Genomic DNA, 20032 nt, shown 5'->3' on the forward strand with positions numbered 1-20032 from the left:
GAACAACTGTATATGTGTGACAATAGTCTTCATTTTAATTATTTTGAACTTTTGAAACGTTATTTTGTGAATATCTATTTAATTTTAGTTATTATCTAAATTGAGAAAATTTCCCGGTGATCTTCATCCCTAGTACGTTAACCGTAACTTTTAAAAAAAATGAGTTATTGTAATTTTCCATAGCTCAATAATGTTACAACTTCGCAATGTATTATTCTGTTCTTAAAAAAAATATTAATACTCGCTTATAATGAATAAATATAAGTATATCAAAGTATTTGTGTTCTCGACATGGTAATAATGTAATTATCTAATTATCATTATATGTAAAAAAAAGTTTTTAATTTTGGATTGTAAGAGTTAAACTAGTTAATTTTATAAATATGTTGTATATATATATAATTTATATTAATCAAACGTGATCTTTATTCAAATAATTATATTTTTGTGACCACGTCTTTATATAAATAATGATTCAAATATTTGTTAATTTTTTTCGTTCATAAATTGCAAAACATAGATTCAGGAAACGATACTCGCATGTCACTACGACATTTTCAATTATTACGTCATAATTATCATAACACGCGATTAAAGTCATCAAATTTGAAATAAAAGAGATAGTGATTTTAATGATTTTGAAACATCTTTACAAATTTAATATTCAAATAAACAAGATAAATCGACAACGCTATTTTGGTTTATGGATGTTGCATGTTTTGTGATTATTCAACAGATATCAGAATTCCAAAAAGCAATGTATAAATATTATTATTTGTTTTTTATTTCAAACAATATTATTGCATTTAAATAGTCATATTATATACTTCTGTATTAAACTTTATATTGTATTAATCCTTCAAATTTTCTAACACTAGATCATGAAAAACTTTTTGTTTATCTATATTACGAATTTAAAAAAATTAACGCCTTAAATTTATAAAGAATCTATTTTATCGAAAATTTTAAAGTAAAAATAAAAATATTTTCATTAATTACAAAACCGTGTACATCTTAACGAATTTATTTCTTCTAATAAAGGTTATGAATTAATATTCAAAACTAACAATTTTTTCTCTTTGAACAGTGTGAATAAAAAGTAAAAATTTTGATTTTCTTTGATAGCAATTAAACTAAATGGTATTACGTATAAATATATCATTAAAACTTCCAGTGAAATAAAAAAATAATGTATACATAAATCTTAAATATGGAAAGAGTTCTTGTCATTTAAAAAATTCTTGGAAATTACTAACTAGAACATTCTATAATAATATATTTGATTCATATTACAAGTAATGAAAATCATTATCTTGTAATTCTAATTATAATGAAAGTTTGTACGGATCAAATTATGTTATTAAAATAAAAGAATGGTGAGGGTTTAACAAGTTTAGAGTTTCAATTCGCGGACTGGCGGATCGGGACATTTTGGCAATTATACACGGATTTAATCAATAAAGGCAAGAATTTTTTTTTGAGATATCCTTAGACATATTATATAGTTAATTTAAAAACTCTTTTCAAATATAGAAAAAAAGAGAAATTAGATCCGGATTGAAAATCTATCCGATGGATGAAAAATTCAATATGAATCAAATTTATTATAAACAAAATATTTTGCATATGAAACTGATCAAAGAAAGCCATACCACAAAATTATAATAATAAAAATAAAATAACCAAAATAAAAAACTAATTAAAAAAGATTTATTTTTCGGTTTTGAACGGAAAAAAAATAAAAATGATGATTAAAAAATTATAGAAATTTGAACTAAAAACCAAAAACAAAAAAAATAATCAAGAAAAATTTTTTCAGTTTGAACCAAAAAAATAAAATAAAAAAAAAATTGATTAAAAAAATTTATTTTCTATAATGAATTAAAAATAAAAAAATAATTGAAAAAAATTAGCAAATTGATTAAAAAAAATTTATTTTCGAAACTGAACTATAAAAAAAAGGATTAAAAAAAAAAATTTATTTTTGATATTGAACTCAGTTTGAACTGAAACAAATAATATAATGATTAAAAAATTTATTTTCAGTATTGAACTGAAAAACTGAAGGTAAAAAAAAATAATTAAAAAAATTTTTTTCGGTATTGAATAAAAAAAAACCCCAAAAATAAAAATAATTAAATTTTTTTCAGGTTAAAAAAAAAAGAACCAAAAAAATAATCGGATTTAAAAAAAAAGTAACCGAATGCGATAATTGCGATCTGCTGCGGCCGATTACATCATGTACCAAAAATGAAATTAAACTTTTTTTTCGTTATTAGCAACCTGATTAAAAATTTCAATCTCTTATCTCTTGGATAGAATACACATGGCCAATCAAATCCCCAGCGTAACCAAGTAACCAACAAAAAAAGCTTGAACACGTGATCTAAAGTGTGACGTCTAAATTTTGATTGATTGATCTTGTGTAACATTTAACTTTTGAAAAAGACAATATTTAAGTTTTAACAAAATTTTTTTCTTTGTTTTTGTTTTTAAAATTCTCTGTATAACTGATAAAGTAGTTTGTGCTATTTATACAAAAAACGCCGAAATATATAAAATTAATATATATGAATACTTTAATACTTGCTAAAACAAACTTTAAAAATTTCAAAGGAACGCAAAATATTAATATTTATTGTTTATAATATGTGCGATAAAAATAATAAAAAGAAATAAATAAAAAAGAAAAGACAATATTTATATAATATAGGTTTCCAAGGTTTCCAAAAAATAAGATGTATAAAGAAATAGGTGAACGGGCAAGTTAATATTCGACGCGAGAAAAAAAACATTTATTTATAGTGTTTACAACGGTAAATGGGGAAGATTAGACATGTCACGATTGTCACGCGTTGGGGAGTAATCTAAACGTGTAAACTTTCAAATCGAATTGGCGAAATTCTCAAATAATAATATATGAAAAATTTATGTATTAAATATTAATTATACCTAATTTTCAAATTCGGTTTTAAAGTTGCAAAAAATAAATTATAAATAAAAAATAAAAATACGAAATTTTTTCTTTGATTTAACTATAAACTAAAGCGAGTTATTTTTTGTATACGTAATATTTAAAATACAGTAAATAATACATATACAATATATGGAAATGTAATTAATATATGAAACGATTACTAATCGGAAATTTGTTATAATCGTTAGAATCATTAGCGTGTTGATGAGTCTATAACCTTTTAAGCAAAGGATAATATAATAATTGTAGTTTAAACTTTGCTATCCTAATTTGTTGCTCTCTTATTTATTGTTTGTTTCTATCCCACCCCAAAAAATGTAATTGAAGAAAAGGCGTGAAAATTATTATAAAGTATATTGTATAATTATGCTATAGCCTTTTTAGAATATCCGTTTGAGATCAGGATGGTCCCAGAGGAGATGATTAACATTTGTTTACCATCTATGTACTGTATAATTTATTTTTAAAAAAATAATAACCAATAAACATTAATAAACATTGTACAATACTTTATTTTCATGTTTTTTAAACTAATAAATTTTACTACTAAACTATTTATTTCGGATTTTTTTTTAATAAATACTTTTAAGCAAAATCCCACACGAAATTTAAAAAGGATTATAATAAGTTAATTTCGCGTCTGAAGCGAAAATATGAAAGTTAATATAAATATTCATCAAAAAATATTTATACTCTTAATAATGTATAAAAATCTATGTTCATATTTATTTTTTTTTTATACTTGACGACAAAACGAACATTTTCCATTTTTACTCATAATTAGTGAATTAAGTAAATGTTCATCGACTAATCAGTAGAAATGATGTAAAAGAACATATATGTTGGATATTAGTTGGATATTGGAAATGAAAATTTAATAACGATAATTGCCGGAACGAAGCGAAGGAATTATTTCTATACTTTCTTGTGATAAAACATGCATTTTCATTTCATCAATCCACTTTCCACTTATATTTTCTAATTTCTTTTTGAATGATACTAGCGCGACATTTTTCCATTTTCCTGGTAAATAATGGTTTATTTTAAATAATATATTATAACAAGCAGAAAATAATTCTAGGAGGTAGAAGACTTCATTTAATTTATTTGGTTCTAATACTAAAATTATTAAAGAATATTTCGTAAAGTGCAATTAAAAAGGGCAAGGAGATGGTTGTGACTTGTGAGAAATATTTAAGGAACCTATATTTTTTTGATTGTTGCGCTGTTATAGTAGTTGATCACGCGCCTACTACAGTATATACTATAAATAAAATTCTTTGTATACAATATACTTTAAATGACGTAAGAAAATAAAAATCTAGTGTAGTTGAATAGAAAGTTTCCCCGTTAACGATGAATATCTTTTTATTTTTTAGGAGTACTATGAGGATAGTACTCAGTTTTCTTTATTTAATGTTACATTTTCTTTTGCATAATTGGTTTTTATTTCCCTTCCCCTTCCTCTTATCCTTGAATAATAGTAGGTTGTCTGAGGTGTAGTTGGAGGTTATATTTGATAGTTCACTTATATTTATTTTTTTAGGTAAAATGTGCGTCCAAAGGTTGGCGTGGTAGGAAAATGGTACCTGTTAGGCAGTGTTACCAGGGCTTATGTTGGGTTTATGAATAATTACAGTTATACTAAAGATTTAGGATTCTATATGTTTTGTAACCACATTTTGTTTTCCAATAGTATAAATAAATAAATGATATAAATACTTTTAAATGAAGTTAATTGAGCAAATTAATTTTATCAACTTTTACCTCACAATAATTGTCACATTGCAAGTTATTTATATCAATTCTATCTACTTCAAGAAAATTCTATATGTTACGAGATTTCACTTGTTTTAATATAGGATTGTAGCGTTGCCGGTTGGTCAAATAGAAGCAATTTTAAGCAGAATAATTTTTACAAAAAACCTAATAATTTATATTTGTAATTTATTATATGAATGAACTATTTAAGTTACAAACTAAGAAATTGTAAGACAGAATCTTACTACTCTAGACTTAGTGTTTAAATAGTAATTCAATAAAAAAAAATAAAAATAAAAATAAAATCAAAAAGAAAGAGAAAGAGAAAAGAATAAAAATAGCTAATTTTCATTGAAATTTAATTTAATATGTGAAAAAAATTAAATATCACTGGAGATTAAAATCTAGGTTAGATTTCACAGGATACATCAACGTGACAAAATTCTTAAAAATAGTAAAATTACAATTTATCGATATCTAATTATTTAAAGTAAATTTAATAAATTAGTAATTCTAAAATATTATTATTTTAGGAGAAAATATTTACCATCAGGAATTTCCAACTCATCTTGTTCTTCTGAGTGAAGATTCGGATTATTGTGTATTTCAACTTCATCTATGAAACAAAAAATAATATATAATTACTTATTATCTAAAAATTTTTAATAAATAAATAATAGTTTGCCTACCATCAATATCACCAGTTTGTGGCTGTTGTATTGTATCTCTATAATATTTATTTTGTATATCTACTATTGTTAAATAAAATATCATTTAATAAACACTTATTTTATAAATAATCTCTAATTTGAGTATTTATTTTTTTAACGTTAATATTTTACTCACCACTTTTTGAATTTACTCGTAATTTTTTAAACCCTTTGGTCAATCTTGTACTACCAGCTAAAATTAAGAGATTAATAATAGTAAGTATTAAACATAAATTGAATATTTATTCTTATTTAAAATTACCTTCAATAACATTACTATTTCTTTTGTTATTCTGGTTACTTGATTGGCCAAAATCATCAACTAAAAATAAAATAATTATTTAATATTATACCATTATATAAAATTCAACATAAACTTAAAAACACTTCACTTACTATTTTTTGGAATACTAAAGTCATATAATTTGCTATGAAATGCTATTAAATAAACAGATTATTTTCAATTATTAATGATTATTAATTATTTTTTAATAAGAATAAGTATTTAATTATGTTACCTTCTTGTTCTTCTGTTATTATTTAAATAAATTAAAAAAGTTTGTATTATTAGTAACTAATAAGGATTAAATAGTTAACAAATATTGATAAATTATACCTTCTGTTGTATTTTTTGGTTCAGGTAAATTTTCAAAATGAATTTTACTTGTAAATAATTTACTACTTGTGTTTGAATTTATTTCTTCGTCTATTTTTGCTTTTAGTTGAGGCAATTCATTTGGGTTATTTTGATAATGTATCTTAATTTCTCTTATTTCCCCTAAAAGCATATTAATATCAGGTCTTTTTAATGGATCAGCATCCCAGCATTGTTCCATTAAATTTTTATATTTCAAAGGAATTTCTGATATAATTTTTGGTCTTATACCATTAATTATATTAAGTGCAAGATCATAATCATGTTCATGATTTATAAATGGTGGTTTTCCATATGAAATTTCCCACATAAGCATAGCAATACTATAAATATCAGATTTGAAAGTATATTCTTTTCCATTAAGTACTTCGGGTGCTATGTAAGGGAGATTTCCATATATACTTGTTGATGGTTTATCTGCAGGACCACAAAATCCAAGATCACTAATCTGCCAATTATCATCAAATTGTGAATATAATATATTTCCAGAATGCAAATCTCTATGAATTGAATTTTCTTTATGAATATAATCAAGTGCACCAATTATTATAGAAGTAATATTAATTTTTTCTTTCCATGTAAGTTTGTTATGATTTTGTAGTAAATATTCTCTTAAGTTAATATCCATTATATCTAGTACTAGCATATAATTTCCATTTGATGGATTTTGTGTTAAACCATAACATCGAACAATTTCTGTAGTTTTGTTACTTATAGTTAAATGTGATTTAGCCTATAAGAAAATAATTTAGTAAGTAACCTTCAATAATAAAGAATTTAAATATAAGCTTTTAAATATTTTTTATTACGAACCTCTTCAAACCAACTTTGATTCGCACTTTCAACATTTTCTAATCTTTTGAGTACTGCATCATGCTCTCCAAATCTTTTTAATTGTTGCTTTCTAGAATCCCAATCTTCATATCTTCCATCAACCCAAGTTGCTGTGTAAATTTCAGAAAATCCACCTTTTGTTAGGTATTCAATACTTTGTAAATTATTATATGGAATCCATTCAATTATATTATTTGGCGTGAGTGCTTCTGATTGACATTTTTGTATTAAATTATCTATATCATTATTTCCAGATGTCCAACTTGAAAATTTTGCCTTTAAATAATTTTGGACACAATATTCACAGTATAATGTAGCCAAGCATTTTTGGTTACAATTTTCACAAATTCTTCTTGTCCCTGAATTATTAGTAATTTTTTCTCTGTCATATAATTTACTATTTATTCTTATTGCTTCAGTTTTTTCATCATTTGTAAGAGAACTATCAGCAAGAATCGTTTGTTTAATAAATTCACGCCATTTGTGGATATCATTATAAATATTATAATCAATTGAATCAATTGCTCTATTGATTGTCGCATAGACTAAATCTCTTCGAATAGCAGACATAGTTTATTAAGCTTTTAGTTTATTAAAAAAAATTATTTAGAGTGTAAAATACATAGAGCACAAAGAAAAAATTCGGTAACAAAGTTAAACAGGGAAATATGTGTAACTATCAAATTAGTATTGTCTACTGATCTACCTCGCACATGTGGTTGCAGCATAATTTTTGGTTTGTGTAAACTTAAGGCACAATGCCAAGAAATGAATATTCTGTATTAGAAAAAAATGAATTAAACACACAAATAACAAAAATTGTTAAATGAAGACTATTTACAAACATATAATACTTATTTAATTTTAGACCTTTCTAAATTGAGAAAATCTGCCAGGTGATCTTGCTTCAATCCTACATTAAACGCAATTTCTTAAAATCCCATAACTCAATAAGTTTTAAACTTTACAATGAATGTATTACTGTATTCTGTTTCTGAAAAAATTTTAATACTCGCTGTACAATACAAAAAAATGTGTATATCAAAATTGTTGTCTTTTTTTGTATACTTGATATGGTAATAGTTTAATTATTTAATTACTTTATATGTAAGAAAATTATAAATTTTGTTTTATTAAAACAAATGTAAAAGTTATATGTATGTAATATATTTATGATAATGTCTATGAATCAAACGTAGACCTATTTAAACAATTATATTCTGTGACCACGCTTTATAAGGCCACGCAAATTCGATTTTTCGGTTCACGTCACCCGGCCGGGTCACTTTTTCAAATTTCAATAAAAAAAATTTTATATATAAAAATTTTATCACGTGACTACGATATGCAATTTTATTGATGCGTTAAGCTTTATTGAATTATTACAACTAATTAGTCTCAACATTTTTTTGTTTACTTGATTTTACAAATTTCTTTTCTTTTCTTTTTCTCTTTTTATTTTCGTCTGACATACTATCACAGTCTTCACAATATGGAAAATATTCACCATGATTAGTAGTATTGTGTTCTTCACATTCTACACCACAATTAAAGCAAAGGACTTCTTTAAATAATCTACTTGAATAATATGGAATTTCAATAGGACTATTACATGTTAAAGTGTTATTAACTTTAACAATAGAGAATAATTTCTTCATAGAATCATTTGTGTCATTAGAAGCTATGTCATAAAAACTATCACCACATGTATATTGAATTTCGTCTAAAAATCTTGCCAGTTCTTCACTTTCTTGTAAAGCTAACTTTGATTTTGAATAAATTACACGCCATTTATCACATTCCCCACATTGAATAAGAGTGCCTACATTTTTACAACATTGTGCACTAGGTTTAAACCCCATCTCATTATTTGAATTTTTTTTATCTTTTAATGAGGGCCTATATTCTTCTGATGTTTCCTGACCATACAATTCTTCAAAGCTTTTATATTTTTTACCATCCAAAGATGGAATTGGATCAGGAAAGTTATGAACTTTGAGCCAAGTTTCAGAATCACATCTTACGGGTTTACATATATGGCAATCTAACGATCCACACTTTTTAATTTCAAAAAAATAATGTCGTGATCTACAACAATGGTTGTAAAATTCCAAAAATTTAATTTTATTTTGAATACTTCTTTTTGAATTATCTTCCATTGTTAAAAGATTATCAATTGAAAGAAGCGAATTCCATAATGTAGTCATTTCTTCATCAAAGGCTGCTTTAAAAGTACCAAATGGTTCTCCCTTCAATTCAAGTCTCTTAATTAAATTTTCCATTAATTCAAGAGTAGGTTGTAAACTATTTAATAGTTGTTCTTTTAATTGTGGTTCTTCTTCAGCTTTATTTCGGATATCATCCATTGAATTACAATATTTCATAATCTCTTCAAACTCTTCATCCATTTCTGCTCTCATTAATCCTATACACTGTAATCCTAGATTTAAAATAGACATTATACGTTCTACAGGATTTTTCCAGGAATGTCCTGGTGGTGTACGCACTGCTATCAATAAATCTAAATCTAGTGTAATAAATAAAGCAATTAAAGAAAGTTGGACTCTTAAATAATTAACACGATGATCAGGGCCACCATCTGTGTAAATTAATAAAAATGGATTTTGCTGTTTATCATTTGCAAGTAAATTATACAATTCTGAATTATGTCGCATTGGACTAGATGGTTGAAAAATTGGATCTTTTAACCCTGCATAAACTTTACCTTGATAGAAAGAATCTTCTATATTCATTGGTATATCACAAAACATTGTAACACTAGGAATAATTCCACATTTCGTAAAATCATGATCACTAACAACAAAAGACTTATTGCATGAAACTATTACTTGTTTTCCTCTTTCAACGGCAGCAACTGGATAGCCAGGTTCTCCAACCTTACATCTGTGTTTGTCATCCATAAAAACCAACCATGAATAATCCTTAAAAGTAATAGCTAATTCTTTCAGATATCAAAATAATGCTGAAGCATAATGACTGTCAATATGATTACATCGTAATTGTCTACTTTGTACCATAAATTTAGCATCTAATTTCCCAGTATATTTCAAACTTGATAGGTAAGTTGGATTACGTGGCCAAAATTGTAATCTTACCCATTGTTCTGATGGTATCTCTGTATCTGGTGGACATAAATTTGTTACTTGTTGGCGCAAATCACGTATTGAAATGGCTTGTGCTAAATGTTGAATTGTATCATGTCTTCTTTCATCCACCGCCAATATAGTTTCATTTACAGTATTTTCAAAATATTTTTGTGCATAACTCCAAAAAGTGTCAAATTTATTTGTCAAACCTCCATTAAGATGCCTAAGATCTGAAATAAATTCTGGATCACCTAATTCAATCATTATATCAACCCTTTCATCTACTTTTTGAGAAGCTGAATTCTCAGATGCAGAAAAATCACCAAGTAGATCAGAAATAATATGACGAAGTCTTGATTTTTCGCATTTTCCTACGTGTAGTTCAAAATTTTCAATTAATTCTTTTTTCATTGCTCGGGTATGAAATATTTTCAATTGGGCTTTTAATTTTGTTCGGATCTTATAGTTCTTGTTAACTATTTCTGTCTCATTAGCATTTGGATTAATCTTCCATATATATACTGCATTTTGTGCTGAACCATGATGGTACTTATACAACCCAACTTTAAATAAAAAAGCCATATTCAATCCTTCAATAAACCTATGCCTTCTCATTCTTTCATTAGGACAAAACTCATTCACATTAACAGGCTCCCAAAATTCTACTTCTTCTAATTTATTAGTTAAAGAACAATATTTATTTATATTTGCTGGATTACGCCAAATATTTGCTGAATAAATTTCCATAGATCCTGCTTCCATTTCGTCAACTATAGGAATTAATGAATTTTTTATTTCCTTACTTCGAATTTGTTGATGTTCTAAATATTCTGAATATTTAGCCAGGATTTCACCAAATTTAGCTAAAGATTCTTTTAGCCAGTTAAACCTACTTTGTTGCATCCAATTTAATTCAACATAATTAAGTATTTTTTTGCTTTGTTGAGTTAATTCTTCAGAACTAAATTTTGGTCTTGAGCTTTTATAGTTTTCTGGAAATGATCTTCCAAAAAATTCATAAAAAGTTACAGGAATCTTAAACTTTTGATCCAATGTTTCTGCAGAACGACTATCGACGTACCATAGCGCACTTGCCAAATCTGTTACGAATTTTTTTCCAATACTATCTGCAGCATCCTTTCCTTTCCATCCGCCACCATTATTTTTAACCCAATTAGATAAATCTAATCGCAACTTTTCCAATGCATTCCTTGGAGAGTCGTTAAATTCTGGAACAAACAGATCATTTGAACTAGCTTTTAAAATATCAAAAGCATTAATAGGATTAGAAATCCTATGAGATATCATTTCCTGTGATATGAGATAAAAATGTGCATAAATTCCATATTGAAGTGAAGCTTCCCAAGCAATGCATTGTGCTGAAATTTTTTCTCCAACTGATGTTTTTGATGGACTAAACTTCACTTCAAACTCTGCATCCCACCAATCGGGTGATAAATATAAGATCGATATATCTCCAAAAAAATCTTTTATTTTTGTTTCTTTTTCAACAGGTAATCCTTCCCAATCTTTCAAAATTATAGATTTGTAACTTACTCGCACATGTATAATAGGCATCTTGGCTTTAAAAAAAAACTTAAGAGTGAAAAAAAAAATTGATTATCTTTAAAGGGGCAATTAATTACGATAATCACATTAAAATTGGCCAATCAGAAGTCACGGTTTTACATATAAAATTTTTTTAATAGTAAAATATAAACCCCGGGTCCCCGGGTCGATTTTAAATTTCAATGTTACGTGAACCGAAAAATCGAATTTGTGTGGCCTAAATGATGTATTACTATAGTTTAGAACATTTATTATTTTTTCATTCATAAATTGTAAAACATATAGATAGATTCAGGAAATGATATTCGCGTTCTTGATAGTTGAAGTACAGTAATAAATTTGTTACGAGTATTTATTTATTTATTTCCATATTGTATTGTGACAACAATAAATCACAATTCAATCACGTTATAATTACCCATTCAGAGTTGTCACGACGTCGCGTAATTAGAAATTATTTGCAGATCATTTATCACAATATCACATTTGTCGATTAATGAAAATTTGAAATCGCATCATCTTCACAAATTCAATTCCAAAAAAAAAAATAATTCTAATGGATAAAGATAAATCGACAACGCTATTTTGGGTATTTCATAGGATGTTGCATGTTTTATGATTATTCAACAGATATCAGAAATTTCAAAAAGAAATATGTAAATGTTGTTTAATATTGGTTATTTTTTAACCAATATATTCATTATATTGTACTTAAATAGTCGTATTATATTCTTTATATTAAAGCCAAATATCTTTATTAGAATAATATTAGAATAACTGAAATATATAAGGCCAAATTGTAATTAACAAAAAAAAAGATTTTTTATTTTAATTAAATAATTTGATCAAAAAGATCATTTATAAATTCAAGATGCTTGAGTTAATATTGTTAATATTTTAACTAATAATTTTTTCTTCATTTTGAACTATGTGAATAAATAGTAAAAAATCACTGATGTGTTTGATTCATTTTCTTGATATCAATTAGTAAACTATATATATGTAAAATATGATGTATAATAAATAACAGTAAAAGAATAATGTATAGATAAATCTTAAATATAGAAAAAGGGTTCTTGATATTTAAAAAAATCTTGGGTATTAAATAGTAATAATATATTTCATTATTATAATTATAAAACAATATTATTTATAACTTGTGATATAAATAAAATTAAGTTTAGCTATTAGAGCGAATATTTTATTTTTAACTTGATTTATATAATTTCAAACATTTACTTAGTAGTTACTCAAGAACAAATTGTTTGTACATTATTTTGAATAATACGTAATTATTTTTCTAAATACTTTTGAGAAATTATGTTATAAATCAAATGTTACTTGTGAAACCAAATCAAGCCTCAGAATTTCCTTTGGAACAATTAAACAAAAAATTAAGTAATTGAAAGCATTAGTTTGTTTCTAAAGGGGTACAATTTATTATTCAATTTTTAAACAACGGAAAATGTATTAAGCATGACTAAATGATGATCAGCACCCAAAAAATGAAACCAGATGAGAACAAATTTATTGTTAACGTTATGTTAAAGACTTAACGTTAACGTTAACGAATCATAGAATCGATTTTAGAATCATTAATCGTGATTAATCGTTTCTCAAATTTCGACTTTAAATTCGATTCTTGATTCCGATTAATCATTTCTATCGATTGCGCCCATTAAATCTGCGGAAAAAGCAATTCCAATGGCAGCGGTAACTCTGGCCAAGTTTATAATTCCGGCCAGAATTAAAGCTTTTGTGTACCTCTATTCAAATACAAAGATCCGTATATGTAACAGTGCTTTACCGGCTAGGATAAATTTATATTTCGAAAATATTATCATGAACAATCATAAATATAAAGTTTTAAAGATCATCAAGTTAATACTTTATTTAATTTTTTATAAATTATTCAAATATTATGATAAAATTTTAACGTGTTCGATTCAATATATAAAAATTACACATATATATCATATGATTGCTGATCTTGTGTGTTGTGTATTATAAGGTATACCTCAAATCCTCAATTACAATAATTTTAAAACCACATAATAAAAATAAAATTTGAATGTATATAAAATTACAATTTATATTACGCGAAACATTCAAAAATTTTTATTAATCAACTTAAGTAAATGCTTTATATTAAATTTAATTCAAAAAATAAGAGATCCCTCTTGAACGTTTACTGTTAACTTGTTAGTTTATTAAACAAATAAATTTATAAAAATTAAAAAAATTCGTTTCTTTTATCATTTTATTTTTTAATATAAATCTACTACTACATAAATTATTTAATTCTTATATTTATTCTTAATATTTATTATTAATTTATCTTTGATAAATATTAAGCTCAAATATTGGATAAATTGTAAAGGAAGAACCGCGAAAAGATAAACAGTATAAAATTGTAGACATTTAATCACGGAAAACGAAATGTAACAATGATATTTTTTGTTACAATGAGGTCTCCCATAAAAAATTTGTTATGATATTTCAAAATCTATTATGTGCCGCAGTTATTTTTGTGATTAATAATATCATATGTTTAAGTTATGCTAATATATATTCTACATTTAACTGCCGATTTAATTTTGTCGCACAAAGTTTTTTTTTTATTTATTTCTTAACTATAGTAGAATAAAATGATAAATAAATAAATAATAACACTTTTATTCTCAAAGTTGCCAGCATGAAAGTATCATCTGGTGAAATTTTTACTTGTGAGAAAATTAACAAGAATTATTATTAAGTAGTCAATTGAATATTTAATGACAAATACGATCAACATAAATTGTTGCTATAATAGTGATATTCTAATTTTGGAATTTTAATTCCTTTTTTATCCTTATTGACAAGCACTGCACAATATAAAGTAACGCAAATAACGCCAACAAATTCACAATATAAAAAAAAATTAAACTTGGACAAAAGAAATGAAGTTTTAGTTACAATGCAATGGAAACTGAATTTAATAAATTAAATATCTCTGATGAAGATTCTAATAAAGATTCTAATTTGGAAAGCATCAGCCATAAAAATTGTTCTTATTGCAATAAATCATTTACCAAAGAATTATGGTGTAAAGAATGTGATCCATTTAGAATGATTGAAGGTTGGACTAGTGGAAATAATGATATTGATAAATTTATAAAAGACACAATTTATGATGCAAGAAATAGTGGCAGTGAATTTATTGAATGGGTACCATTTGATAGATTTGAAGACGTAAAACAAATTGGTGAAGGTGGATTTGCAAAAGTATATTCTGCAACATGGATTGATGGTAAAACAGAATATGACAAACAAGATGATGGAAGTTGGAAAAAGGAAGAACCTGAACCTATGAAAGTTGCTTTGAAAAGGTTAAATGGATCACAAAATATGTCAGCTGAGTACTATTTAAATGAGGTATGTTTAATTAATAAGATAAACATATATGTATTGTTAATGACATGCTAATTTACTTAATTTTACTTAAATGAAAGCTTAAAATACATCGGAAACATTGTACAAACACTATAAGAACATTACAATTTTATGGAATAACTAAAGATCCTGAAACTGAAGAATTTATCATGATTTTAGATTTTGCAAATCAAGGAAATTTGAGAAGTTTTCTTTCAAGTAATTTCAATAAAATTTTATGGAAGGATAAAATTAAGTATTTGTTTTGGATAATAAGTAACCTTGATGATTTACATGATTTAGGGTATTTTCATAAAGATTTTCATAGTGGAAATATATTACAAGTTAATAACGAATCCCACATATCAGATTTTGGATTATCAGGATCATCAAATAAACAGAAATCAGATAATAATAAAATATGTGGAGTACTACCATATATTGCCCCAGAAGTTTTGAATAAAGAACCATATACATTATCTTCAGATATTTATAGTTTTGGCGTAATTATGGCTGAATTATCTTCTGGAAAACCACCTTTTTATGAAAGAAAACATGATATTAGCTTAGCATTAGAAATATGTAATGGATTCAGACCAGAATTTGGAAAAGGAACTCCTGAAATTTATAAAAAACTAGCATATAAATGTATGAATGCTAATTCAAATCAAAGACCAACAGCTGTAGAATTATATGATATAATAAGTTTTTGGAATAATTCTTTTGATGAATATTACCAAGAAAAAGAAAATTTTGGTTATAAAGAAAAAGAGATTAAGGCTATATTTGAAGAAGCTGATAAAGAAATACCAAATATTTCTACTTCATATAAAAAAAATTCTGATGCAATATATACTAGTAGAGTATTCACATTTAACAATTTACCAAAACCTGTTAATTCATCTATTATTACTTCATATCTTGATGATAATGAAGGTAGTATATTTAAAAAATTTATTATTTATTTTATTCCATAATTGCTCATTTTGTTTCTTTAATAGATTGTCAAGATTCACAATTATTTGACTTAGAAATATCAGGTAATATACATTATATGTTTTGTATTATATAATGAAATTTTTTGGTTAATTTTTACTTATTTATTTGAACCAGTTGATATTCCTCATCAAGCTAATGTTAATAGTGGAAGTATAAATTCTAGTTGAAAAAATTATTGCAGCCCTAGATCTGTAATGCAAATAGTTAAATAATACCTGTAAGAACACATTCATATATGACTCTGAGGCTTGAAAAGAAAAAATTTAGATATTTTTGTTTTTAAATGTTTTCTTGTTATTTCTGTATAATTAATCATTCATTATTTCTAGATTATTTTAAGATATTGGTACTTTTACAATTTCAAGGTCATTTTCATTTTTCATTATCTTTAATCGTTTGGTGGTTCAAATGATCATATTATAATTTTACGATTTTCCAATAATTTTACGATATTTGTTTTCATTTTTTCAAAATTTACGCCTTTACATTTTTATTGTTGACTTATCTATATATATCTTGGTTTATTTATAAGCTTTATACCAATTAATATAATTAATAGTATACTCAAATATATAGAATTTAGTTTAGCCACAAGTGAAGGCGTTGTTGATCGACATGTAAGCTAAAAATGGAGAGGTCTAGATAGTATGGAAAGCCGCCATGGTCAAAAGTGCGTAGCAAAACATAGCGTGTATACGCTATGTTTTGTAGCGCATATACGTTATATTTCACGGTGGGTTACCCCTGTTCTGTCTGTTTCAGGGGTAACCTGTTGCAAAAAATAGCGTTTAATACGCTATATTTCATAGCGTTATATACGTTATATGTTATGACGGGTACCCGTTATAAGAAACGGCGGGTACCTGTTATATGGAATGGCAGGTACCCGCTATAAGAAACGGCGGGTACCTGTTATAAGGAACGGCGGGTACCCACTATAAGAAACGGTGGGTACCCGTTATAAGAAACAGCAGGTACCCGCTATAAGAAACGGCGGGTACCCGTTATAAGAACTGGCAGTCAGCATATTAACTTTTGATATCAATAATGATAATTATTTATTTAATGAAATTTTATTTGCAAATATTAAAATTTAAGTCACCCATTTACAATTTTAAAGAAAAAAATCACCATATATTTATTTTTATTTAAGTGTAAAAATAAAAGAAACAATAACAATAAATAAAAAGGATAAGTAAATTACAATGATCAAGGAGAAAGATGCTAATCAAAAAATGAAATAACAGTGGGAGTAATGGAAAGTAATAGAAGATGAAAGGTAGTAAAAAAGAGTAATGAGAAGTGATAGGAAACAAAAAGGAGAAATAGGACATAATGAGAGATGAAAAGGAGTGATGGGAGACGAAAAGAAGTGATGGGAGACAAAGAGGAGTGATAAGAAATAAAAAGGAGTTATGGGAGACAAAAAGAAGGTGAAGAGGAACGAAAAGAAGTGATGGGAAACGAAAAGAACGAAAAGGAGTGATGGTAGACGAAGAGGAGTGATGGAAGACGAAAATGAGCGATGGGAGATGAAAAGAAGTGATGGGAAGATGAAGTAAAAATTTATTAAAATTGTAAATTTAATAAAAAATTTTCCAATAAATTTTCAATCAATTTTTATAAAAAAAATTAAAAAAAAATTTCAAGCCAAAATTCTCGATACACTTATTAAAAAAAAACTATTATCAATAAAATTTTCTATTAAGATTTCTAAACAAAATTCTCCATCAAAAAAATAAAAAAAATTTTCAACAAACAATTCTCTAATGAAATTCTCAATCAAAAAAAATATCCCGATTAAAAAGATTCTTACCACCTATTAAAAAAAATTCTCAAAGAATTTCTATATCAAAAAAAAAACTCTCCTATTAAAAAAAAATCTTTACCGAAATTCTCTATCAAAAAAAAGTCTCCCCTGTTAAAAAAATTTACACTAACGAAATTATCTATCAAAAAGAAATTCTATGATGAAATTTCTATCAAAAAAAAAAAAAATTCTCTGCGAAATTCTTTAATGAAATTCTCTATCAAAAACAATCCCCCTATTAAAAAAAAATTCTCTAATAAAATTCTCCGTCAAAAAATACTTTCACCTATTAAAAAAATTCTCAAAAGAAATTCTTTATCAAGGAAAACTCCCTCAATTAAAAAAAAATTCGTAACGAAATTCTCTATCAAAAAAAATTTCACTTGTTAAAAAATTTTCTAACGAAATTATCTATCAAAAAAAAATCTTCTCTATTAAAAAAATTCTTCAAATAATTTTCTACAAAAAAAAAAAAATCTCAAATAATTCTCTATCAAAAAAATCTCTCCTGTTAAAAAAAATTGCTCCAACAAATTAAGTATACGTCAAAAAAAAAAATCTTATTCAAAAAAATTCTCCAATGAAATTTCTATCAAATAAAAGTTAACGAAATTATCCATCAAAAAAAAAAACTCAGAAATGTCCCTATCAATGAAAAAAATTTTCTAACCAAATTTTTTATCAAAAAAAATCTTCTTATTAAAAAAATTCCCAATGAAATTCTATCAAACAAAGCCTTTGCCTATATTAAAAATAAAAATTCTCTACAAAATTTGTTTATAAAAAAAAGCCAATAAAAAAAAAAAATTTTTTTTTAAAAAAAATTAAATGGCAGGTATAAAATGGCGGGTACCCGATATGTGAAACGGCGGGTACCCGATATGTGAAGCGGCAGGTACCTGATATGTGAAGCGGCGGGTACCTGATATGTAGAATGGCGGGTACCTGATATTTGAAACGGCAGGTATTCGATCCCTTAATAATTTAAAATTTGGTCCAAAATAAATTAATAAACCGTTATAATATAAAGCTTAAATTATGTAGCGTATACACGTTGCTTTTTATGGCGGGTTACCCCTGAAATTGACAGGTTAACCCAACAGAACAGGGGTAACCCGCCGTGAAATATAACGTGTATACGCTATGTTTTGTAGCGTGTACACGCTATGTTTTGCTACGCACTTTTGACCACTACCGCTTGCCATAAGATAGTCTTCACTTACGCTATTTATCACGAAAATGTCATCATAAAAAAATCTTTTTTAATTAGATAGATCTTTTTAAGAAAAAGATGAAACAATTGAAACATGAGAGTGTCATAAAAAATCACGTGTAAAATCCCTTAAAATCGAGTAAATTACGAGTGAAAAAAAAATAATTGATCACATGGTATAAATCGGCTCCACTTTTTTTCTTATTTTATGTATTTATCAAGAAACGTTAGAATCTTTTCAAGAGAGCATATTTATTAATAATTGTAAAATTTTTTATTCATTTTTGTATCATACTAATTATAATTACTGTATATGAGAAACAACTTTTTAGAACATAATGGTTAAGTCACATATTTTAAATGCTTGATTTTAAAGACACTGGTATGATAGGATAACTTGAGATTTGGAGAATATTAGTTATAACATTAAATGATTATTTTTATAAGGACCAAAGATTTAAATGTCTAAAACGTTAGACAAAATTGGTTCAAAAATTTTAATTGGCATTTTTAAAAAATGGGAATATTTACAATTTACAGTAATACATATAAACATATATTTCTTAATTCATATTTGATTGATGAAATACCTCGAGTAATAATAAAATATGTTTTCCAATTAAGATCGGACAAAAAAAATTTTTAAATTCTCGTAAAATAAAATTTTAAAAATGATACGGGGGCGGCTTTTTTTTAATGTATTTTTTTTATTGTATATACAATTGGTATCACGAAATAAATTGATACAAATCATCAGATCGTTTAAATACATAGCGAAAACCTTTTTCTAAGCATGGTAACAATTTATTGTAAATGTAGAATATCATTCCAAATCAGTTTTTGGCTGGGAAGGACTTGAAAATATGAATATTGATGAATTTTATCAAGATGTGGTTAGGACGAGAGTTATGGGATAAGATCATAAGAATATCACTGAATTTTTAGTCATACAAGACTAAGTGAAAAGGAAAACATGGGAGACTGTA

At 25.6% G+C, this 20032-nt stretch overlaps 4 protein-coding genes across 4 annotated transcripts; 1 reads left to right on the forward strand and 3 right to left on the reverse strand.

Annotated features, from left to right (window-relative positions):
- Positions 1-5198: 5198 nt before the first annotated feature.
- Positions 5199-6419, reverse strand: OCT59_025905 (uncharacterized protein; the record flags this gene model as incomplete). Its single annotated transcript, XM_066142805.1, has 8 exons — positions 5199-5215; positions 5286-5354; positions 5428-5490; positions 5585-5641; positions 5711-5770; positions 5845-5886; positions 5967-5978; positions 6335-6419. 8 exons carry the CDS (start codon positions 6417-6419, stop codon positions 5199-5201), a joined length of 405 nt encoding a protein of 134 aa, XP_065992382.1.
- A 1906-nt stretch (positions 6420-8325) lies between these two features.
- On the reverse strand, positions 8326-9096 carry OCT59_025906 (uncharacterized protein; the record flags this gene model as incomplete). The annotated part of the gene is made up of 1 exon (XM_066142806.1): positions 8326-9096. One exon carries the CDS (start codon positions 9094-9096, stop codon positions 8326-8328), a length of 771 nt encoding a protein of 256 aa, XP_065992383.1.
- Positions 9097-10516: 1420 nt separating this feature from the next.
- On the reverse strand, positions 10517-11622 carry OCT59_025907 (uncharacterized protein; the record flags this gene model as incomplete). The annotated part of the gene is made up of 2 exons (XM_066142807.1): positions 10517-10526; positions 10646-11622. 2 exons carry the CDS (start codon positions 11620-11622, stop codon positions 10517-10519), a joined length of 987 nt encoding a protein of 328 aa, XP_065992384.1.
- A 2952-nt stretch (positions 11623-14574) lies between these two features.
- Positions 14575-16190, forward strand: OCT59_025908 (uncharacterized protein; the record flags this gene model as incomplete). The annotated part of the gene is made up of 5 exons (XM_066142808.1): positions 14575-15027; positions 15105-15328; positions 15698-15960; positions 16026-16064; positions 16138-16190. 5 exons carry the CDS (start codon positions 14575-14577, stop codon positions 16188-16190), a joined length of 1032 nt encoding a protein of 343 aa, XP_065992385.1.
- Positions 16191-20032: the final 3842 nt, after the last annotated feature.

The sequence above is a fragment of the Rhizophagus irregularis genome, chromosome 6, assembly GCF_026210795.1.
Source record: "Rhizophagus irregularis chromosome 6, complete sequence".
Taxonomy (NCBI): Eukaryota; Fungi; Glomeromycota; class Glomeromycetes; order Glomerales; family Glomeraceae; genus Rhizophagus; species Rhizophagus irregularis.